Source organism: Pagrus major, chromosome 18, assembly GCF_040436345.1.
Source record: "Pagrus major chromosome 18, Pma_NU_1.0".
Taxonomy (NCBI): domain Eukaryota; kingdom Metazoa; phylum Chordata; class Actinopteri; order Spariformes; family Sparidae; genus Pagrus; species Pagrus major.
Window position 1 is genome coordinate 29,157,580 of NC_133232.1, and position 25,193 is coordinate 29,182,772.

The 25,193-nt window shown below is 39.6% G+C and overlaps 1 protein-coding gene across 1 annotated transcript in view; it reads right to left on the bottom strand.

The window, feature by feature from the left end:
* Positions 1–22,566, bottom strand: part of mrpl11 (mitochondrial ribosomal protein L11) — a 48,559-nt gene extending 25,993 nt beyond the window's left edge. Inside the window, exons 1-2 of the mRNA XM_073487083.1 lie at positions 22,490–22,566; positions 8,635–8,813 (exon numbers count right to left, since the gene is read on the bottom strand). Coding sequence (XP_073343184.1) covers positions 8,635–8,757 — 123 coding nt within the window. The 5' untranslated portion in view covers positions 8,758–8,813; positions 22,490–22,566. The remainder of the gene's footprint in view (positions 1–8,634; positions 8,814–22,489) is intronic.
* Positions 22,567–25,193: the final 2,627 nt, after the last annotated feature.

The window sequence follows — 25,193 nt, forward strand, 5'->3', positions numbered from 1 at the left end:
ACATATAGGGGAAAAAACAGGAGGAGTCGGTCCGAAATGTTCAAAGCTAAGAGGCCTGAGGGACAAATAACTGCCTCATACTTTCAAAACCTTCATTATATTAAAGTCAATCAGGCCCCGTTCTGCAGGCACAGAGAGAAAACTGTGTGTTTTTATGTTTTGCTCAGACTGGAGTTGGTGAAGTGGATGTAAGCCCCCCCACATATCCAAGCTAGAAAAAGCGCGCTCTTTGCTTCATGGAGCGGCACCCTGACAAAAGGCCGTCATTTATCACAATTATGCCAGCGGCCCCATCAGCTCGGATCCTCTCGCAGTAATCCTTGAGTGTGCTGTCGTGTTGTCTGCCTTTAATGCTGAAAGAGAGCAAAGTCTTGACGTGATGGGGTGTGCATGTCAAGAGTTGTAGTAAGAGAGCGTGTGTGTGTGATATTTTTCAGAACCGGCTCTTTGGCTCACAGCGGCTGTGAATGCACCCGTCGGCCTCTCCTCTGAGCTTTAATGGTCCTATTAATTGAAATCGAGGCTATTTGTCAAAATGCGAGCGCTTATTCTGGCTGCTTTATGCTTGACTTACAGGCTATATTCACAGGATGCATTAAGACTAATGTACACAGTCAGCCACACAAAGAAACTCAGTTAAAGTTTCAGTGGGGGAATTTCTCTACAGTTCAGGGAGACTTTTGAGGAAAAACCACAAAGGAATAACCAGTGTAGTAGACGGCATCCGACTCTAACCTAGCCTCCTCCTTTCATCTCCTCCTCCCAGCTCACTCTACATTTCAAACACATGCATTCTAGATGCACTCCCTGTTGGGCAACTTCTCATATTTCTATTATACTAAAAGCAGTAACTGCATAGGCAGCAGCCCCTGCAAATGACTACCTCCTAGAATTTGTTACACCTGTTAAGCTCTAGATACAATGCTCAGCAGTTTCCCTCAGCTCCCTCAGACTCTCATAACCTGCTCCTGAAGAGAAGTGCACGAGCTGCTCTACTATTTTCTTTCTTCTTTTTGCCGCTCTCCCCACCGCCTTCCATTCTTTCCCTCCTTTCTCCTGTGCTAATTTCATTCCAGTCTGTAATTATTCTCCTGTACCAAAGCTGTCAGCTTCCCTTTCTGCGTCTCCCGTTCCTCCTTTTATTTCTCTCGTTTGTTTAAATTTGCCCCGCAGCCGACAGGCAGCCTACCTATCTGCACTTCCCCTGTCAAGGGTGGTTAGTCAGAGACGAGGAAAAAAACCGAGGAGGAGAGGCTGGCTAAGATTAAAGGGCTGGGGCCACTGCCTAAAGCAGAGGGGCTGCCGACTGCCATTTATTTACCGTTTGCTTCACACACACACAGGGTGAGCTTGATGGAGCACGAGAGTCGAGAGAGACAAACGCACACAACACGCCGTGCCGACAACAGTGACATCCAAACAGTCCAAAAAGAGGCACCTTTAGACAAACATATGGCTTTGTTTTGCCTGGTTGAACACTTGGTTACAACCCATCTCACCTCATTACTCCAGATGCAACGACAGCTACAGTATGCCTATGAGCTCCCAGCCACCTTGTCTGCCAGAGAGAGCCAAATTTAACAGACAGATGTCTAAATCATTCATCATAGCACACACCATCAGCGCCACAGCTTCTGGAGAGAACTTCAAAGTATATTCCAGGAGAAAGAAATGATGCAAAAGACCCTCTTATGATATGCAATGCAACACTGGCGACAAACGCATACTAATACTGGCCTCAGATGTCGGGGTGACTTCGGGCTAAAACAGGAGATAAACACTGGTCAGCTTAACTGATGCTGAAATAAACTGAGAATAAACATTTAGTCAATTAATCAGTTAACTGATTGGCAGAAAAGTTATCTATAACTTGATTATTAATTGTTAAGAATTATTTGTCAAACCAAAATGCTCAAACATGAGGATTTGCAGCTTTTCTCTACTTTACATCATTATAAAAATAAATATGTTGAGCAGGCGAACAGATCTTTAAACTGAAGAGACAATACTGAATCAACATCGTCACTGACTGAGTCAGTAGCTTCCAGCAGTGGAGCTCCACTTACTGGTGACTGACAGCAGCACTGTCAGCTCAACTGTGACTTACACCACGTCACTTCCTCGTCAAAAGACAATTAAAGCCACAAAAACAGTCTTAATCAGAAAACTCATAAACAAAACTCATGTAAAACTCTTGTAGGTTGTTTTTTTTACTGAACTGGACTCGACAGTTTAAACTAGCAGCAGACTTAAGACAGCTGATTCTGAAGAAAGATAGTCGAGTCTCATTCGCAGGTCCAATACTGACACTTTGGGTTGGCGTCAGAATTTGACGACCTGTAAATGAGACTCAACAATCAACTATGCAGATACAGACACCGTAACACACACAGTGTAGAAATACTTGTTATAAATAAATGTGGTGGGAAAAAAGTAAAATATACAGAATATAACAGCACAAAATGTAATTACTTAGTGACTTAGTTACTTTAGTAAATTACTTGAATGTATTTGTCCACTTTCCACGATTAAAATGAAATGTTGTGTCTATGTATCACCAACTTATGACACTTTATAATCATTATTTATTCACTGACTGATGAGCGAAATTGCAAAAACAGGCAACTTATTCTTAAAATGAATAAACCAACAGCAGTTTGAGTTCTTGGAGAGCACCATGAGAAAACACGATTTAGAAAAATAAATCAAAAATGTGACATCTGTTTTTCCAAATGAACCCTTAATAGACTGCACCTACGTCTAAGCTGCATTTATGAAATGAAAAACAAGTTATAAAAACATCCGAATCATCCATCTGTAAGTCAACAAGCAACAAGGGCCGGTGTATGGCTGGATGGCTGGATGGCTGGATGGCTGGATGGCTGGATGGCTGGATGGCTGGATGAATGACGGATGAATCCATCCAGACATCTGCTAATTAAATCCATGCTCTACTTTGTAACCAACACAAGCAACTAATACACTAAAAACTTATATCTTCGCTCACTGTTTGCAGTTAATTTTAACAGCATTGTTGACCTTTACTAAAGACTACATTTAGGACATTCGCTGCCACTTGCGTAAATAAAGCAGCATCTGAACACACACTGCTGTGACGACACAGCGGGTCTCTCACTCCACGAGCATGTGGCGGAGTTCAGTCATCAAGAAGATTAACCCGGTGGCAGCCAGTCTCTCTTGTCCCCTGGTTTGCACCCTGTTTGGTTGTGTTGTACTGAGTTTGCCTTACTTAGCCTTAATTTCCCCTTAAGTTATGTAAAATACACTTATTTTTAACTCATGTGTGTTCCCTCCCTCCTTTGTCAAGCCTTGAGCCGGGTTGCGACAATGAGCACCAAACTCAGATCACACAGTAAAATTAGGCCGTGCAGATCAAATATGAATCAATATTTTGTTACCGCATAGCCTCGCTATCCTGCATTTGTCTCTCTGAATGTTTTTGAATCATGTCTGAGTGTACTGTTTAGCTGTAAAAATAGACGGCCGCTTTGGGTGCTTTGTAACTTTCTTGGGCGTGTTGTTGAAGTGTGAGCCGCAGGCAAATGTCTGTTCATGTTAGAGCTTTAATTCTAATGTAACGCTGAATAGTTTAATGAATAATAATTCCTTGCATGCTATATTGTTGAACAGTGTGTTTTGAACGAGAACTGCACTAGTACACACAGAGACAGGCAGTAAAGACTGCAGTGCATACTTGTTGGGAGTTAGTAAAGAAACCGCTTTTCTTACTTTGAGCTGTCACACATTTGAGCTTCTTTAAACATGATCAAACTCAAACCCCAGCATCTTTGGAAGGGTAACAGAGTTTTTTGGGGGAAGAACGCCTAAAAATACCACACACGACGCCCGCCGATGCTGACATAACAGCACTCATGTCACCCTGACAGGTGTTATATGAGGCAAGAGACACTGAGGAACATTCAAAAATTCACGATTGTTGTTGTTTGGAGTATTTATGTGTGCCTATTGAAAGCTGTCATTAAAAATATGCCCTCCGTCTGCCAGGTGATGCATTTCTGCCAAAGAAAAACATGTTTTTGCAGTGTATGAAAATTGAGCAACAAGTCAAAAAAAAGTCAAAGAAGTATTCTCAAGTTTTGGAGGCAGGATGTGTGTAAACGTGAGACAGAAAAACTCTACGACCTTTAGAGCTGAGAGTTGAATGATAGAGCGAGCTTCTTAAATCTCAGCTCAGAGGTCTCCAGTGTAGCTGAGGAGGAGGGAAGATTTAGCTGAGCCTTAAATATGATCTGTAAAATGTTAAAATCAATTATACATCTGACTGGTAAACAGTGCAGAGAGGGTAAAATTGGGTTATTACGGTCTCTTCACTTGGCAGCGGTTAAAATTCTGGCTGCTGTATTTTGGAGCAGGAATAAAAGAGGCTGAAATGGGATGAGATTAAAGCGTAGATCCTCTGCTTTGTTATTGGATAAAAATGTCTGGATGTTTCCCAACTGTATGAATTATTACTGTACTCACTGTATTATTCCTTCAAAAGTGACTGTCACTGTCAAACATCAGTCCAGAGGCTGTGACCAATGTGTGCAAGACTCCTGTGAACAAGATCTCTTAAACCTGTGTTAACATGGTGTTGAAGACAAATCAGTTAATTGATTTTTTTTCCTCACGTGGGAGCAGCAAATACAAGCGCTGAACACACCGTCCGACACATCATGACCTTTAAAGTTAAATAAAGTAAGCTTGTTTTCAATCGGCTGCCTATTTAACATTAATTTGTATTCCTATTTTTGCCGCCTGATGAATGTTAAGTCCAATATTCGCTCTTCTTTTAGCTTTGTTTTTGGTTTCTACCCAGAAAAATATCTGGTTGTTTAGCTGCTAAATGCTCCATTATGTTCACCAGCTAATTGCTCACTGTGTCTGTCTGCTGTTATTGCTGAGCAGGTAATGTTCAGTGTTATAAAGAGCTTTTTTGCTGAAATCAGCTGCCTGCTACAGCTGAGAAAAAAAAAACCAATACAAGAGCAGAGAGAATGAAAATAAACACAATGAGTTTAAAGACACTGAGAGAGACGCTGCAGAGTTGGATGATAGTTTATCAGCATTTGGAGGGAAAAGAAGAACTGAGCTTTAAGCTGAGCTTGAGGGTGGAAGAAGGGCGCTTAATGTTTAAAACTAGATAGAAACGAACTTTTTCAGTTATTTCATAACCTTTTCGAGTCACCACACACTAGAAAATCCGGTTAGTGTTCACGACCCCCTGAAGCACTGAGACTTTTAACTCACAGCATCCTGAAAGCGCCAAAGAATATTTTTGTGTGTGTCCAATCTGAACTCAAGTGCAGACACACTCTGACTCTCACAAACACACTCAACAAAATCTATTTTGAGGAAAATTATATCTCGGGCACAGGAAATGTGATGCCAGAACTATTCCCCGGTCTAATATATGGTATCTCATTTCTCTCTCCACAAATATCTGGCAATTCCTGAAAAGTAACTAGTAACCTCCAGGTTGAGAAACTATGGTTGAGATCACTTCATTTTAAAAGAAAATTCATGGTAAGTAGGTGGTAATTACAAAGTACTAATCACCACAATAATTAGTTGAAATCGCAGCTGCAACAACTCACTTCAATAAAAGAGGTCTGCTGAGGGGAAAGTGAGGAACTAGTTGGAAATTAAAATAGCATGATCATGAAAGGTTAAGCAGAAACCAGGTGCATGTTTCATGGAAATGTAGAAAGAAATAACCAGGTATCTATTGACAGATAGCAGAATATTAATACATTTCATTACAATTAGAGGTAATGATTGTGGTAATTTTGGGGTAATTTCAATGAAATTTCAAATATGCTATTTAGTAATTACCACCAACTAATTATGACAATTTCAGACCTGTAAAATGACATGTTGATGATCTATTGGATACGGAGGTATTTGTGACAGAACTGAAACAACTCGTAGAATAATCTGATAGCCATTCGACAACTATATAGGCAACTATTTTGTTTGTTGTTTCTTTAAGCAATAACACGCCAAATGAGAGATTTGCTGCTATTCTCTTTTATCTCATTTTCATTAAACTGAGAAAAAAAAAATTGGGTGGTTTTCACAAAAAACAAAACAATTTGAAGACTTCACATTGGGAAATGGGGACTTTCCATAGACTGAATGATTAATTGATCTATTAAGAAAATAATCTGTAAATGAAAAGGATAGTATAGTGTATGATTTAGGGGGACCAATTGGCAGAAATTGAATATAATACTCAGAACTATGTTTTCTAGGGCAGCAACTAACAATTATTTTAATTGTTTATTAATCTATTGATTATTTCTCGATTAATATATTGGTTGTATGGTCTATAAAATATCAGAAAATGGTGGAAAATTTTTGATCAGTGTTTCCCAAAGTCCTAGATCAAGTTGTCTTGTTTTGACCAAAACCCAAATATATTCAGTTTGCGGTCACCGAGGAGTAAATAAACCAGAAAATATTCACATTTGAGAAGCTCGAATCAAAAAACAATAACATCAAATTACTCAAACTGATAAATCAATTATCAAAATTGGAGATTAATTTGATAATTGACAACTAATTGATTAATTGTTGAAGCTCTAATGTTTTCATTCATGTATAATCACGCAAAACTAAGAAGGTTGTGTTTGTTTCCACTGAATGAGACTTTTATATCTTTCATAATTAGGGTGGAACAAGCCGTGTTCACCTGGTCGCAATCTACGCCTCACCACAAGATGCCACTGAATCCTACACACTGAACCTTTAATCATTTAAAAAAAAAAAAAAAAAATGCTAATTGTAACCCCAGTATGGGAATAAAATAGGTGAAAATTATATCAAGTAGACGAGTAGAACAAGAAACAAAACAAAACAGTAATGAATTGCTGTAGGATTACTATTGGCTTTACAAAAGTATCTTACAGTTTCTCATAAAAATTGTAAAATACTGTTAAATATTCATTCTTGGCATTTAAATCAGTTGGTAATAACACTAAATGCGGCTTTTTTTTCCTCCCATTTTATTTTTTTTGTGGAAAATAAATGCAAAAGTAAATCGATTTTTATTAACCTTTGTAAATAAACAGTAACATGCTGGCATATACTGTAAAAGTACTATAAAACAGTTATCCTACTGTAACATGCTGTAATCAATTTTACGATGTATGTGCTGTTAAATTGATTTACAGTAGATGTGCTGTAGTATAACAGTACAATGCTGCCAACTCGGCTGCGTGCACTTTACTGTTATTTCAAAGTGAAATTCTTACAGAGGTGGGTCTGAAATGACTAATACCCGAGCACTAAATCTAAGACCCACTGCATCAGGGGGTTCAGGTTTCCAGTAATGAACAGATCTTGCGTGTTATATAGTTTATTTTGTGCAGCTGCTGACAGCAGAGTACATCATTTTGAACACAACCATAAAGTAACTGCGCTGTTACTGTCGATGTCAGATAAGAGAAATGTGTTATTTTCACATCGTTTAACTCCTCTCTGACGTTTGCTTTCCCCTGATATTATAAATCACGAGTGGATCTTTTCTGCCAGTTTTTGTTCACTTTTCAATTCTCCTCTCTGAGTGTCGCCATTAAGTCACAGAGATGGATGAGCTGTGAGAATTGATCTGGTTTCCGAGCGAGCAACAGCATCCAAGCCTGATGAGCACTGTCCATTAAAGAGGCTAACTGGATCTCATCTGTATGTAGGGAACAAGCCGCAGGGTTGCTTTCATTTAATCTCGCACAAGAACAATCAAACTTTAAGCAGCTGAATGGCCATTAAAGTGGGAGCAGATTGTGCCTTTATGATGTACAATAAAATAAAAGTTTTACAAGAAATATTTAAAACAACACACTTGTGTCATCAGAGACAAAGACAAGGTTAATGAGCATCAGCATCGAATAGTTAAGTTACAGAAGGATGATTTTATTTTAAAGTGAGGGATAAATCAGCCTCTGTTATTTCTACCCGCTCACTCCGAACCATCTTTGTTCATTACTCACTGCTTCACGACTGCTGACTTATTTTATTATTGTACCACCAGCCAATACATCAATTTCTCTCGTTGGAATTGGCACCGGTGGTGACAAAGTTGTAGCGGTGCATCCCTGAACAATAAAACACAACACAACCTCAGCTGTCTCCCAGGAGCAGTTGAATCAGGGAGAAGTATACAAGAATTTAAGACAAAACCATCACAGGTTAAATCCCATTTCATCAGCTGGCTTGTAAAGAGTGAAGCTAATGCGTACGGACAGTTGGTGTGGATGGAGGTGTTAGTGTCTTCGGCCTGGAAACTGCAAGAAAATAGTTGCAGACCGAGGCAGAGTGTGGCACCCACCTGCACAATGGAGCTGTGCGACTAGAATAAGAATGGGAATATGAATAGGGCTATGGGAGGAGACGGAGGTGGTGGAGGGGGTGTACGAAGGGGTGACTCAGGAGAGAGAGAGGCAACTATGTGATTGGCAAAGAGAAAATAGGGAAGGATCAGGTTGTCTCGCAGTTAATGAGAGCTGTGTGCGGAAGGTCAGTTGATAAAATGAAGCTCTGCTCCTGCAATTAAGTTAATACTCCTGATTACTCGGAGCAGACAGATGGAACAAGAAGAGGAAACGTAAGTACCTGTCCCAGTATGGGGCCGAGTGGGGGCCCAGGGGCGGCTTGTCCTGACCTCACTGTCGCCCGGATTACATTGCCTGCATCCAATTTCTTCACAGCCTTGGCTGCCTTGGAGATCTTTGACATCCTGGTCTATCTGGAAATCCTTAAATCTGCCTCGAAGTCAACTGAGAATCCATCCACTGAAAACGTAAGAAAAACAAACAAATTAGTCTTTCAAGAATACACAGCCGCAACAAATCATTTACACGCCGGGCTCATTAAAACATCATACACACAAATCGATACTGATGCCCATGGGCAAAACCCGTGCCTTTCCATTCTGCAGCAGGCGAGTAATTAAAAAAATCTTTGCCTTCGATCCGCTCAGTGAGAGCCACTTTCCTGGAGGTGTTTGCAGTGTGGATCAGCGGCCGAGTGAGATGCTCGCCGTGAAGATCCCGAGGACTGGCAGGATTTAAACTTCTTTGAAAAAATCATGGCGTGCATGCCAAAACGCCTCCATCGTCTCACCTCCGTTTTAGATGTCTCACCGGCGCTGAACTCCCTGCGCTGCTGCAGCAGCGCTTCCTCTGCATCAGTAGAGGTCAAGAGTCAAGGGCGAAGGAGGGGTGAGTAACAATAGTAATACATGTGGGAGGGGCGGGAGTGTCATCCTCATATATGACCTCAAAATGGGGTCGGCTTTTTCATTCCACCTTAAAATGCATTCGCCAAATTAGGAGTCAATTAGTGGAGTGTGGAGAATGGCCTGAACTGCTGGCCTTTCTCTAGGGAGGAAGAGCACATAAAAGCATGCCTATAATCCTCTGCTGGAATAAAAGTGATACTGACACAGCTGTAAAGAAAAGAAGAAGAAAAAAAAAAAGATCAATGACTGGAGCCAAGGGACAAATACAAGTTTTAAGGTTGGGGCTTGTGATTCTGGGGAACCCTGCATTCAATAAAAATAAGTACTTGAGGGGAGAGAAGAGGTCCAGCGATGATTCATTGTAGGCAACAGAGGGTATCCAATTAGATCAACAGAAGAGACAGTACCAAAAAGATATATGGGACCTCATGCTGCTTTAGAGCAACACACAGGGAGAAAGTGCTCCCAAGAAAAGTTGTGATTCTATCTGCGCTGCTGATTATCCAGCAGCCGTTAAAGTGCAACCACCATGAGGCAATATTTGTAAGAGCATTAAGGTGATACGCATGCTGCAGAAAAAGTCCCAAACAGAATCCATTAAGTTTGAATTCTCTCAATAGCTGTCGTTAAAATGTGACTCACATACACTGCTGCTTTTCAGAGGTCAATTTCACGCTACTCGCCTAATGTGTTCAGCTCCTTCATCGTGGAAAAATCATGTTGCAGTTCAGATCAATTTCGGAGCCAGTTAGAAAAATGCGGAGACCTCTATGCATTAAATCTAAAGTGAGAAAACCCTACTTCTGTTATCAAACAAAGACAGAAAGACTCATGAATCCTTAACTGGCAAGCTGCAGAAAAAACAACTAAAACAGCATTTTTGAGAGGGGGGGGGGGGGGGGGGGTGAGCGCTGCACCAACCAGTACTGAACCAATAAAATGACATACTGTACCTCCACAGAGAGGAGGCTTAACTGGAGTTTGGTGACTGTGAGCGAAAAACAATTAGGGCGAGCATCAAATGTTGGGTTTAATTCCAATTTGGGGCAAAGGGAATAACCGTACTGAGAGTTGGGAAATGACAACGTCATGCTTTAATGCACCGCAACTCCAATCTCTGCTGAAGTATGAATAATAAAACCGCAGTTCCCCTTCGCAAAATGAAATCACTCATCACAAGGCCAAGCAGTTAACGCCGAAGAAGAACTGACCTACATAGGCATCACAACCGCGCTGACAGTATGTGTCACAGCTGAATTTACATTTGATTCAAGGAATAAAGAAGAATTAGCTCTGCAGCGGCAGGAAACATGGTTCAGGGCGGCACAATAAGCCTCAATCAGCTCGGTTAATATTTTTGCTGTGAATAATCAAATCAAAAGCCGCTGTAATTTGAAGGAACAGACACAATTTTGAGCTGCTCTTTAGGCCGAATATTACATTCCTACGGCAATTACTGGCAACGGTGTTGCAGATAACAAGGAGTACACAGAAAAGGCAATTTGTTTGCGCCGTGTGTAAAAACACTTTGTCAGAGCATGCTTGATAAACGACATGCCACAACACAAGCATTTAAATAACCACCTAATAAAAGTAGGCACGGTGAGCTTTAATGGAGAAAAAAAAAACAAATGTTAGACCCGTTATCCAATTTACTGTTGCACCCAACAATTTCAATCCTATTCCTGTCAGTTTCAAGTTAAATGATTTCTTTTGTCCTCACAATTATCTGGTTATCAATTCGAGCCATTTTGGTTAATAGATCGCCTGCCACCACCAGAATGCAAACTCTAAATCCAGACTGTGTTTTTTGGGCTATCTGTCGAGGATATCTGGACATTTTTTAAGCTCTCCTGCCGCCTGTCAGAGAAACTACTCGGGATAGAAACACTGTATCTCTGACAGAGGTAAACATGTCAATAAAACTGAGCACACAGGAGAATAGCAGGAGAGAAAAATCTCACTCGTCATGATAATATGCAGGTCTATAAAAACTGTTAAGATAATCTAAAAACTACACTCCCCATGTAAAAACTCATTACATTTTTATCAAAATGTGCCTGGATTTCCTGACAACTTTCACAGACCAGTAACGGCAGCTTTTGTGGTGTGTTTCAGCATAATTAAATCTGACTGCACTTCAAGGAGACAGCTGACTTTGATTAAAGAAATTAATCAGTTTGCTATTTACAATGTGAGTTTAATTGCCGCGAGTGAAGCCCACCGCTGTTTGTTGTTTTGGCTATTAGGCTCTCTTTAGTCTTCATTAAGGGAACAAGCCAAACAGCAAGGAATCCTCTGGATCTGTGATTTGTTTACAAGTCAAGGTTACAGATATCAATCTAGTATAAAATGACATTGTTGAAAAATAGCCTCTATAAGATCGCTTTGAGCCGAGAGTCCCAGACCCTCCTCAATATAAATGACACTGACACTGTATCAGCCTGGAGGAAATCATGTCTTCCTCCTCTCCACTTTATATCCTCCGTATCTTTTTACTGCAGTCCGATGAAATAAAAGCTGAATACTAATTGATTTCTCAGTGGGATCAGACTTTGTACCCGCGACAACACAGAATAAAATCTGGTTCAATAACCTTTGTTACACCTTATCTGCCTTCTCATCTTCATATCTCGGCTAAATTAGACGAGAACGAGTGAAGAAAATGAAGTCAAATCATTTTTCTAATAACGCAGAGTCTGTGTTGCTACAAGAACCAGAGATTATTATCTTATCACAGAAACACTGACAAAGATTCATTTGAGTGTAAATGTGTTAGCTTGTAAACTGTGCTTCAGTAAAGGCTGTTTTACTTCCTGTCAGAGCACCTTTATGTGGTTGGTTTATGCTTCTACAGCCCGTCCCTACGTCCATCCTAAACCATCTTTAGGTGTCCGACTACAGCCAGTGTTACTGACTTGTGCTTTCCAAGGTTTAATACCAACAATAACTTTAAGTTATGTGGTACAAACATATCAAAAGTCAATGTATTGTTTATGGGGAAACTTAAATGTAAGCTTTAGCACCCTCATTATAGCTATTTTGTATGTATAGTATTTAGCCACACTAGCAGCTTGGCCCGAGGGCTGATGATGTCGCTCCAGCACTTTGGTCCACACTGATATAATATCTAAAGTTTATTATTATTATTTCAACAACTATAGGATGGATTGCCATAATATTTTGTATAGACATTCATGATCCCCAGGGGATGAACCCCACTGACATCTCCTCTACCACCTCCTTTAAAATCCCTCGACTGATTGATGGATTGTTTTGAAATTTCATACAGATTTAAAATGACTTTGGTGCTCTCCATGTAGCGCCACAAGCAGCTTTCACTTTCACTTATCCTCTCAAATATTTCATCATCCACTTAATGGATTAACACATCATTTTGTACAGGTTTTCATGGTTGCTTACTGACTTAAGAGATCCCCTAGCTTTTCCTCTCGTGCCACCTCAAGGTTGAAATTTGCAGTTTTGAGTGAACATTGTAATAACTTTGGCCTTAAAACTTCAGATAACGTGATTTGTGACCTAACTGGAAAAACTAATAACATTCCCATCAGTGTCAGCTGTACATAGCTCTGCTAATTAGCAAATGTTAGCATGCTACCAATGCTAATCTATGATGGTGCAAAGTAGGGCTGGGCAATATGTACGATACATATCGTTACGAGAAATGAGACTGCATACCATCTGAGATTTGGTGATATGACAAATGTTGTCTGAACTTAGCAGACCGTTCTACTTGTTGTATATTAAAATATATATATATATATATATATATATATATATATATATATGTAGAGTAGAGAGGAATAATCTGAGTCTATGGAATAGGTGAAATATGAATTACGGACTTTTTGGCTCGTTGCCAGGGGTTGAAAGATAATCGACGATTACTCTCAGGACGGACCGGGCCTCTTTGTTAGATTAGCACATTTTATGAATTCATTAATACTCTGCGGACTGGATGTGGCCCATGGGGCCGCCGGTTGACGATCACTCTGTTAGACCATTATGGACAGTGCTACAAATCAAATACATAGAGAGATAAGAGGAAACAAAAGATTTCTAGAGGTATTCAGCCTTTTTTCAAAAGAGGACAGTAGGGAGGTGACAGGGAAAGAGGGCAGAGACAATGGGAATAATATACATGAAAGGTTGTTGTCACAATATAGCATCAATCCTAACCACTAAGCCACCACGACTCCCTGTGATAAAGGATTTTATCCATGGCACCCATCCCCACACTTTTCTATTTTTTTTTTTCCATTTACTTCCTACGGTCTCCTCTGTACGGTATTTACAGCTTATCTGAGAGTTCCCAGCCCTAATAAAGATGATTTTAGCTGATAAAAAAACTAACGCATCAAGTTTCTATCATAGGTTATGTTTTAAACGTGCAATCCATTACTTGATACACATTTCTTTCCCTGAGGGTCTTTTTTTGTGATACTCTGATAAGGACCGAAGGATTCTTATTCCAGTCTCATCACTCAGTGAAACTCATTCTGTTTCTATCCCTTTAAAACAGATAAAACCTGTCAGAGTTCATTGCCAAACAGAAACCATGATTAGTATTCTTTCAAATTAAAAGGAAAGGGACCAAATCCATTCTTATCTCTCCGCGACACTAAAACTGGCTCTGACAATTGGTTTTATTCAACTGTTAGTGTGGCAGTCCATCTAGTGGTGGCAGTCACCTTTACATTTGATGTAAGACATTTGGCTGAAAGACTCATTCACAACAAGATAGCGGTACACTTCAGTCATGTGTGTGTGTGACTTCTGAGATAGCCTATGTCACCACTACACATCCTTTCTGCCAAACAAATTCAAGATAAAGAGGAAAGAAAGGCCCTGGAGACAAGCTGGTATCCCTGGATACTAACAGAAAAAGAGCATATTAAAATTATAATAGCAATTTCATGTTTTCTGCTCATCTGTGCAGAAAAGTTTGAATACCATTAGAGCTGCAATAAACGACTGGTGCCCTTGAATACATAAGATGATCAAATCTCTGTTAACAGCACAATAAAGAGCACAGGAAGGACGTTCGCTGGCAGCCGGGAACGCTGGGACACTATTTGTTTAGAGGACATCATGTTATGAATTAGGAGCTTCAGATTAACTGTAATCGATGAGCCTAATGCAATGACCGAACAGAACAAATGTCCTGGGATGTGATCATTAGATGAGCCACACGAGACGCTCCGGATGAGATGAAGAGATAACGTCAGATATAAAGTTATACAGGGCCAGTCATATGCCAAAGCTGTTCCGCCACATTAGTATTCATCCCATCAAACTCCGGCCCTGGAGCTATTGATTGCTGAATGCCAAGTCCTAAAGGCCAGTCAAATAAAACGAAGAACTCAACAAGAGTCTGAATGATCCCACAAGACTGAAAAAGGGAACTTGCATGACCTGATTTAACCGAGATCTGAACCTGCAGGTCTCATCCCAACGGGCGCAGCGCAGGAGAGAGAAAAAAACCTCATCATTCCCCCACTTTGAGGAATAAACGAATTTTTACATCAAATATGTCTGATGTAACACGAGATCTCGTTAGTTTTTAACTACAAAATGAGCAGTAAGCGGAAAGAACAGCTTCATATCAAATTCTCATTGTGCAATTATCTTGGAAAAATATATTCTGATGAAGGCATTACCACTTTAAATTCATTTGTCACATTTATCTGATGTTCCTGCTGCGGAGAGAGACGTTTCAATTCTGCCAAAAATATTCAGCAGAAGTGGAGGGTGACTGTTTCGGTGTTCAGCATGTTTTACTATCAAAAAATATTATCGCACGATGCCTCGTTTCAATCTTACTGAACAATCAACTGACCTCTACAGCATCTGCCGTTACTACGGTCAGATATCGCGTGGGCAAAAATGAATCGTTGACGAAAGACATGTTTCAACAGCACCTGTTAAATCTGGGACCGAAATATGTATTTAAATGTTCAAAATATCATCAGTACTCTCTGGCAGATAAATGGTTGCTTTAACAATATCAAATACATCTTTGGTATCTCTGCAGTGAAGTTCGAAAGTTTCTCAGCGGCTGACAAATACAGCAATATTGACTTCTGCGATAAGTTAACAACAGCCATAATATCTCAGGGCCTTGGTGAGGGGAGAAGGCTTCTGACCTTAAGTTCGATTTTTTGGATCTTTACTTCGGGAAGTGAAAGAACAGCTGCTGCCGTACCCTTATCATCACCTCCGAGGTTCCCTTGAGCAAGGCCCTTAACCCTCAACCACTCAGTGTTCAGCAGATCAGACTGTGGATGTACAGCAGCTTCCAGGTTCGTGGGTGTATAAGTGCACACAGAAGAAAAGAGATCCTGGCTCTCAGCGATACTACTCTGGTTAAAAAATGATGACTCTTTGACCACACGGCCAAAAGTAGGTAGACACCCTGTCAGTCTGCTTTCGTGTACACTTAGTTCCTATTGAACAAAATACTCGTGCTACAAAATTTCAGCTGCCACTGCTATTGTTTTCATTAGCAACTACTCTATCAACTATTTTTGGGATTTACAAATAAATCATCAAACGATAAATGTTAGAAAATAGTGAAACATGCTGGATGGTGTCTTCAAAAGCTATAAAGTCAGACAAGAAGAGCAGCAAATCCTAAAATTCAAGAAGTGGGAACCATCAACTGTTTGCTGTTTTTGCTTGAAAAATGAAGAAATATTAAAAATAGATAACGATTAATTTCCAGTCAATCAGTTTTCTGTTGTGTTTTATCTATTTCCAGCCCAAAATATGTCGTCATACAAATTCATCATTCCTATACTAAATATAAAAAGGCTGTAAATTGCTACATTTAGTTGTTCCTGCTAATCAAGCTAGTGCCATAGGAAAATTATAAGATTATAATTATGAGATTTGAGGGCCCCCAAAAAAATCTATTTTAAAAATGTTAGTTAAAAAAAAGAAAAGAAAAAAGAATCAAGATACGAAAGTGAATCGATTACTAACACTTGAATATATTCACATCGGGGATGTTAATGATAATAATAAACAATTTAGCTGATTAAAAATTTATTAACTGAAAATCATAGACTGGAACATAAAAGGATTTTGTTACAAATTATAAATACTTTCTCATCAAATATATCAAATTAATATATAAAATTCTGGTATGAGAACATTTATTTGATCAAAATAAAGTAATTTGTCATTTAAAAACATACAAAAAGACGTTCTACACAAAGTAACATTATTGTATTTTAGCCGTTTAGTCGTCAATATGGGTTGGATGTTGTTGGATTTTTGTTATTTCGTTAAGTAACTTGGTCTTTCCTAATGCAGCCTAAACTGATTCTGCATCAAACATATCAAGTTAGTGGTTAAAACTGTTTTCTCATGGAAAAACAGACAACATATTAAACTATTAATGATTCACTGATAATCTACTGTTAAGGCAGACTACTATCAATTAAAAAAATACCTTAAAATCTGCTTTCTTAATCCACATAATGATGTAATTTGGGTGAAGGGCTGTTTTTCCATGGTTTTAATGTGTATAGGCTTCTTATTTCCAGTTAAGAGAAATCAAGAGGCTACAATGTATACTGGTATTTAAAGCCAGTAGTGTGTTTCAAACAGTCTGGGGAAGTTCATAAAAAGGTTTTCCGACACAAAGCCCTGACTTCAAACACATTCAACACCTCTGGTATGAAGTCCAATTCCAGCAGCCAGGTTATAAAATGTCACAGACAAAAAACTCCTCATTAAACCTGAGTCTGTGTGTAGCAAAAATATCTGCGTTATGAATATCTTAATTTATTTGGAGTGAGATGTTCAGCAACCATCACATTTGTGTGTGATATGCTGGTATGTCCATCGCACATTGTATTACATCAGTTGACTTGTCTTGCTGTTGCTAAGCAGTGACCGTGCGAAAATAAGTCAGTTAATGAGGGCAGCGGCCGTCCTCTGCTCTGTTTGAAGGCAGTTGAGTGAAAAGTTGACTACTGAAGCAGCACATACATGCCTATCACTGCAGTCTGGCTTCAAACCAGGACCTTGTACTAGAATAGTGATGACTCCGGGTCTAAACTTCCTGCATGCATTATCTCTGCTCGCCTGTATTGAAATCCCAGGGAGGCCGTTTTCTTTACTGGATCCCCTGAATTACATTTCCCTCCCTCCATCGTGTTTGAATGGAGAGACAGAATGTGTTACAAACTGCCTGCACTGGGAATAAATCTAGACTAGAATAACCGTCTGCCGGTTGTGTGCCTCCACCAGCCAGTCAGGCTGCAGTTTACATACACGGCTGTCCAGACTCAAAAAATGTATGTAGTGAAGACTTTGAAGGAATTTTATATAATTTATGAAGGGTATCGTTTTGGAAAAATGAGAGTTATCACTATATTCATAATTTCCAATGAAAAACATGCTGTCCTCTTTGAGAGGATTACAGACGACTGATAGAGAGCTTCATCAAGTGCTGCAACGACAGTCACCTAAAGCTCAATATCGGCTCAACCAATCGGCTTACGGTGGAGTGCTGCTGTATGTGTTAGTGTGTAAATACACTGAGAAATACAATCCAATTCCTTGCATGTGTTCATATGTTTAGCCAATAAAGTTGATTCTGATATATACTCATCAACTCGGTTGCACAGAAGATCTAATCAATCACCACAGACAGCTAAAATTACTGTCAATGATTCAGTATCTGTATCACAGTCTCCCCTTCTGTTACTAAGATTCACCATCAATTCAACAGAACATTATGATATCACTGTGAAGTTGACCTTTGACCATTTGAAAGTAAAATGTCGTCACTTCATCATGTTATCTTTCTAGACATTTGTGTGAAATTTAATCATAATTAGCGCTTGAAATCTTGAGTTGCCGTTTGCGCCAGATGTAATGAAATTCCCTGCAGGGGTTCCTGAGATGCTGCGTTCAGGAGAAAGGGGTGAAAGAGAGTTCACGCAACCTTTACCTTTGACGACCAAAATCGAATAAGTTCATCCTCGAGTCCAAGCGGACTTTGGTGCCAAATAACACAACCACTCAAAATTCGCTTGCCATAAAAGCTTCATTCAGTACAGTCGGATGGCTGAGAGGACTACTTTATATTTCTGAAGGGTCCTTCTTGCTTTTAGGCGGTATAAAGTCCGCTTTACAAATAGATGTTACTTTGTATGATGGGTTTGCATAATAAGAAATGTTTTGTGCAACGGTTCAACCAGACAAATTGAAAAGACAGAAAGAGACAAAGACACCTCTGAGCAACACTGAACCAACGAGTACAAGGACTCACAAGGCATTGGTAAAAGAAATCAGGAGCTTAGCATAAAAACCTGCAGATTTATAAAAGAACAAATTCCTGTTCGAGTGTCAATTACATATTCATGCCTACAATAAACTGGAATTAAGAGGTGATGCTTCAGCAGAGCTTTTCTTAAAACTTACAAAAACAAAAATTTAAGTTCAGTTAAGGTTAGCTCTATTGAAAGTAGACTATGGACTAGACAATCACAGTTTAAACCTATTCAACTGATCATTGAGTAGACTTCATCAGGCCCGAACAAAAGCAGGTTCTCAGAATATTAAGAGCCCAATTGCACCATTGTGGCGCAAATGATCTAAAAGATGGGTTACGACAGTATTCTCCCCTGTCATGCGACACTGTGGGGACATCCAATAAATTGAAGTTTTAATAATCTTATTCTTCTTTTTCTCTCAAGTGTAAATAATACATTTTGTCTCTAAATTATACTGTTTAATCTGTTACAATAGGAAAGAAGAAAATCAATATAACATGTGATCCCAAACTAGGAAGGCTGAAGTATGATTTATATCTGGATCCATGAATTATACACCCAAAAGCAAAACAGACATTTCTTTCCTCACAACATCATCAGACTTCTTTACACTAAAGATGAGATTCAGCAGCAACACTCACACAGCCAACGCGAGGGGAGGAAGAGAAAGAAAGGCAATGCTGTCACAGATTTCGATGATTACACACATCACAGCCATCTCTTGGCGACATGTGGATACACAACGCTCTGACATTATAAAAACCAAGTCCTCAGAATTGCAGTGCAGAAACTGCAAGCCAAGTGTGACTGCAGCCAGAATGTGACAGTAAACCCTCTGAACTCTGCAGCCATCTGCCCCCCCTGGGTCTGAGCTCCTGCTGCAGCTGGACCTCACAGACACAGTATCGGGGAGATATGATTAATATATAACAGTGTGGGTGTGTGGTTACTGATCCGGAGACAGGCATCAGAATTAACAGGGGTCAAACCTGAATCACTGTTGCTGCAAGGAATCCGGAAGAAGCTAAATTTACGGGCAGGACTTGATTTTGCAGAAAAAGATGTACAGCAAGAAATGACTCAGCTTTTTTAAACTCAATGATGTTCTCTCACATATTCAAACTATTCAGAAATTTCACCATTTAACACAAAAAAAATGGCTCTTTTTATTTATACGTGCCATGCATTCACACTCGGCAAGTGAATTATCCTAATTAGCCAGATGGTTGTGTCACCAAAGAGTTTGTCTCTCAAATCCATCTGGAGAGGAGTCACCAGAAACTGTTTGGAAGAGGGAAGTCACTTTGAAAAAGTACTTGGAAGGTGATAGGACGAACCATCTGTCTGACACCGTATATCACAGGCAAACATCAACAACAGATCAACAGTAGGAGAGCGCTACCACCTGCGGAGCCAGTTGGTAAATCCAACTCTGATGGAAGCTAGTTGGGCGAAGAGGGAAAACATATTTTCCATTGAGAAGACCCTTCAGTGCTTTTCTTTGCTCTTCTGCTAGCAGCATTTATGATAACCTCTTGAGGAGCCACCATTGTTTTCAAACTAACAGCTGCTTCTCTTGCTGTACGTCACATCTTAACCACACCTGTAGTTGCCTGTAGTTCCTCAAAGGACACTGATTGGTTCAACACCTGTGTGTTCAGCCATAAGCCTCATAAGGTAGCATGCCAATATTAGACGTATCAGATGCATTCACACCATTTTGTCAATCCAATGCAATGCAACTGCAAGGATGGCAAGCACGATGGCTAGGGAAGCAGAGGAGAGCTATGGAAACTTCAATATTTGTTTACTTATTGCGAGTCAAATTGTCATCGCAATATTAAACAATGTGATCGCACATGGCAGATTTTCCTCATATTGTGCGGATCTAACATGAACCAGTGGTTTCCAACCTGAGGATCAGTACCTCCTTAGTTGCGAGATGATTACCCTTATTAAAATAAGACGGATTATCCAATCTCTTTTTTTTTGTTGCAAAAAATGACTTAACATTGAGCTAAAATCACTGAACTGCTCTCAACTCATGGACAAACACCCTGTGATGAGGGGTCCTTAACAAAAATAGATAAGGAACCATTGATAGATGATCAACAGGTGACTTTATTAGCCACATCTGTTCATTAACGCAACTATCTAATCAGCCAATCGTGTGGCAGCAACTCAATGCATTTAAGCATGTAAACATGCATAAAACAACGTGAAAGTATGGAACCATCTTGCATTATATGAACAGTTCAGGTGGGGGGATATTTTCTTGGCACACTTTGGGCCCCTTAGTATCGACTGAGCATCGCTTTAACGCCACAGTCTACCTGACTTTTATTGCCGACTATGACAAAGGGATGTCACAAGGCTCACATGACAGCACATCCAAACCCGGTAGTCAACAGTTGCATCTAATAAAGTGGCCAGTGAGTGTTTATTATCTGAACTACTGTCCTCCAGAACAGGCTTTGGTCTTGTTAAAACTGGCCATTTTTAATACGTCTTTTCGAGCTCGTCATGGATTAAGTACAGGATATTTGACAAGTTGTGCGTTCCGTGATTGTAGTGGGTGACACAAGGGCTACGAACCACCTAACACCACTCTCATTAAAAGTCCTCTTTCCTCCTCCGCAGGAAGACAGGCGTATATAGAAACACATAAATTAAAATTTCATGGTTGTGACTTCATCTATTTATCTCTGTTTGGGTTTTTGTTGTTGTCACTGTGGTTACAAATATAATACAAGCTCGGAGCACACAGTTGTCTTTACCTACAGTCTAATATTGCTGCATCAACTTAACTTAAACCTGCAAACAAACACTGAAATACTTCACAGACGTCCGGTGAAACCGTCAGGTTACTAAAAGTTGATGCACACCTTCTAGCCAATTAAAATTGAGGATTTTCAGTGGCCATTGTGTAGATTATGTTGTTTGAGCACTAAGACACACTTTTTACTCCCAAACAGTTGTTTCTCCGATGATTAGGGAAGATACAGTGTGATTGACACTAGCAGTTCTCAAACTGGAGGCAACAGGGTTATTGCAGGGGGTCAAAATGTCTGCTGTGAGTCTCATTAATTTGGGAATTATTAAGAAACAACAATTATTTGATGCTTGTAGGCTATGAAGATTCAGGCTGAAGCATAAGACGCCTGTTCACTCTCAGATTATATATCAGAAGAGCCATGTTGTGCTTTCTGTGTGTGAGGGGCAAAGGTTCGACAATGTTTATCAAAAAATCTCAGATTTTCTGCTTATTTAAGACTGTGTGGTTGTGCTTTGATTTGACAACTGTCACCAGATTTTGACTCAAATGTGAAAAGTAAAAATAACTAAAACTGTTCAAACTTTGGCAGACAGTCTTGTGTTCATGTAGGAGCCATCTGCTCATACTGACATGACTTAGAAACACGTTTTCTCAGACTTTTTCAGCATTTTTGCATATGGCATAACATGAACCGATAAGACATGTGAACAGAAACATGCTGATCATATTTAAATACAGTTGTACTTGCTCCTTTTGTTCTTCACAGCCTTAATGGGAGCTTTGACTTTGCCTCCAGTTTGAGTCTGGACACCAAAGATTTCATTTGTTTTTACACTCGACCCGTCCAATTCATCAAACCACGTGACGAAGAAACAATTATAAAGACACATACAAATGTGTGAACATGATACATTTATGTTTTTCAATAAGAAACAAACACAATTTCTTTCAAAAAAATAAGCGTGACGCACAGGAGAAACACTTTCTGTCCACAGTCACATTGAACAGCGCGAAGCTACACGCACGTCACCTCCATTAAGGCTACGAGGAGGCCGACAAACAGCTTAAAACCTTTCAAACAAGTCAAACAAACCCGTGTTTAACCCTGAAGACACGCCACTGACCGCCGTGTCGCCTCACCTGTCACTTGTCCTGCACCTTCACGCCGTTAGCAGCATCCTTCAGGGCGCAGACATCTTGGATTACTGAGCTCAGCCGCCTGTCAGCTGCTGCTGATCACAGCGCTGCCCCCTGCTGGCGAGGAGGAGCAGCTGCAGCAGCGCCCTGCAGGAAGCTGCGAGCTGAGCTGACACTTCAGCAGGGAGGTGTTTGTTGACACAGCAGCTTAATTGTACATATCTTTTTTTTTTCAGATTCCCACATTGTGACTGTAGCTCTGCTCATAGCTGACAAGATATAACCACAAGGCCCATTCAACAGCAGTTTCAATGGTGTCGCCCATCTGGATCAGCATATTGAGTCGGCCCAGTTGTGTAAATGTGCATTAAACAGAAATCTTCATATTTTCATTCCTTCTATTTATGTGCTCCCTCCATGTTTCCAATCCCATTCAATCCTGGATGTGTTGTACATGTTTTATATACATTTTCTCCAAATTAAACCGTAATAGTATCTCTGAAAACAGCAGTTTATTTTTAGTTTAACATTTTGTTGCTAGTAGCAACCACCCCACAGCAGTGAGTTTATATGTTTGTGTGCGCTGATACCAAATAAATACCATTTCATCTTCATTTGTCACATTGTTACATCCACCATGATGTGACAAAATTATGTTTTAATGTACTTTTTCTGTGATCACTACAACTTTTGACACTGAGAGTCCCAGAATGGACCTCTTGCTGCTAAAACACATAATGAAGCAGTGGCAGTAGGTTTTCACTGGAAACAGTTGTGAAAATGTATCGGGCAACAATGTTAAGAGTGCACACGTGTCCCTAACGCCTCTGTAAGGACACTCCCACACAGGGTTTAAATACCTGCAACTCCCCTCCGGTTAGTTAGAAGTGAAGAAGCCTCTTGGATGAGAGGTGAAACATCTTCAAGAAGCTGAAATAAGTCCAGTTGCCTACGATACAGCACTTGCTGTCAAACAGTCCCAGGAGTTATTCCAGGAATAAACCATCCACGGAAAAATAAACACTCAGTACCAATAAAAGGTGCCAAAGCTGGTCTAATTTATCTGGAAAAATAAAAAAATACACATAGGCCTGAACAGGAGAGTAAATGTGAAGAGGCTAAAATGTATTATTATTAATTTATTAATTATAAAATACTTTGATAATATTTAAATAAATACATTTTTATCTGAATATTGGTTAGGCTAATATAATGTAACAGCAAATTGAAATACTCAAGTAAAGTACAGGTAGGCTACTTCTTATTTAAGTACAGTACTTGAGTAAATGTACTTAATGGATTCCATCAGTGCAGTATATAAGCAGATACCTTTACTAAAGCTAATGGCCCATAATAACTTTTCATTCTGTCACATCGTGACGGATGCAACAATGAAACAATGAAGATGAAATGTTGTTTCAAAGCACAGTGTGTGTCCAGCATACACAAACAGACGAACTCACTACGACGGTAACTGTGCCAGTAATAGTTGCTACTGGCAACTGAATGTTCAACCGAAATCACCTGCTGGTCAAGTGTTCACAGAAACAATTATGTAAGGCTGGAGAAAATGTGTATAAACAACTCATCTAGGATGGAATGGAAAATAGAAACGTGGGGACAAAATGGAGGCAAAACATAAGTAGAAGGAATGAAAATATGAAGGTTTTCTGTTTAGTGCACATTTATACTTCTGGTTATAGTTGCAGGCAGAATAGCAATTAAATGGACTGTATCTGCTGGAGTAATCAGACATACTTTGGAAGCTCTGTAGGAGGTAAATGTTTATTTTATAGCTGATACTTGCATAAGGGACTATTTCGAAAGCTACTGTATATAGTTTCATGAATCCAGTTTTCTTGTTTTTATAACTTTTCTTCAAACTGTTGGTTGTGATATTGGATATTTTCTATTTGTAATCACTATCATTCACATTGTTTCCAGTACAAACCTTGACTGCCAACTGTCTTAGATCTTTATCATGTTTTTGGCAGTAATTGGTCCATTTAGTAGCTATTCTGGGACTCTCAGTCACATCACGTGATCTTTATTAGCTGGTGAAGACTCCATCTTCTGATGAGGCCCACGTGTGTTAATGAACGCTCCAGAAAAGGTGACCTTGTTTACACAGCTGTTGTTGAAAAGGTAGAGAGTGAACTATGTTCCTCAGATTCAGAGGGTTGAACAATGTTTAGTTGTTGTTAGTTTGTCGCTTTGCATTTATCTTTAATAACAAGTCATCACCTCAAGCTGCTAATAGGATCAAGTTCCCTTCTGTAAATTAAAGTGTTGGGTTCAGTGTGATGTTTGTTACCTTGCTCTGGGGAACTTCAGTGAAAATAAAATAAATTAATGCTGTTGCGCTGCCAGATAATCTCCCTCCTGTGACCTGGACCAGAATAATCCTGTAATTAATTCCGTTACACTTCCATAATGAGATAGCGTGAGCACCAGAGGCAGCATTTCCATTAAGGGTTATAAAAATATGGCAAAAGTTGTTTGCTTTATATGGGCTATAAACTGCTTTCGGCTGATCAGCAAAGCATTTCCAACTGATGCAGATACAGTAGGTCATTCAAATCTGAGGAATGTTTATATTCTTCAGCAAATAAATCTATTTAAATATTAATTCCAGTAGAAAAATGTGAAAGTGCATAAATACTACCAAGACATCATTTAAGTAATTATTTTGAATACATCTCACACT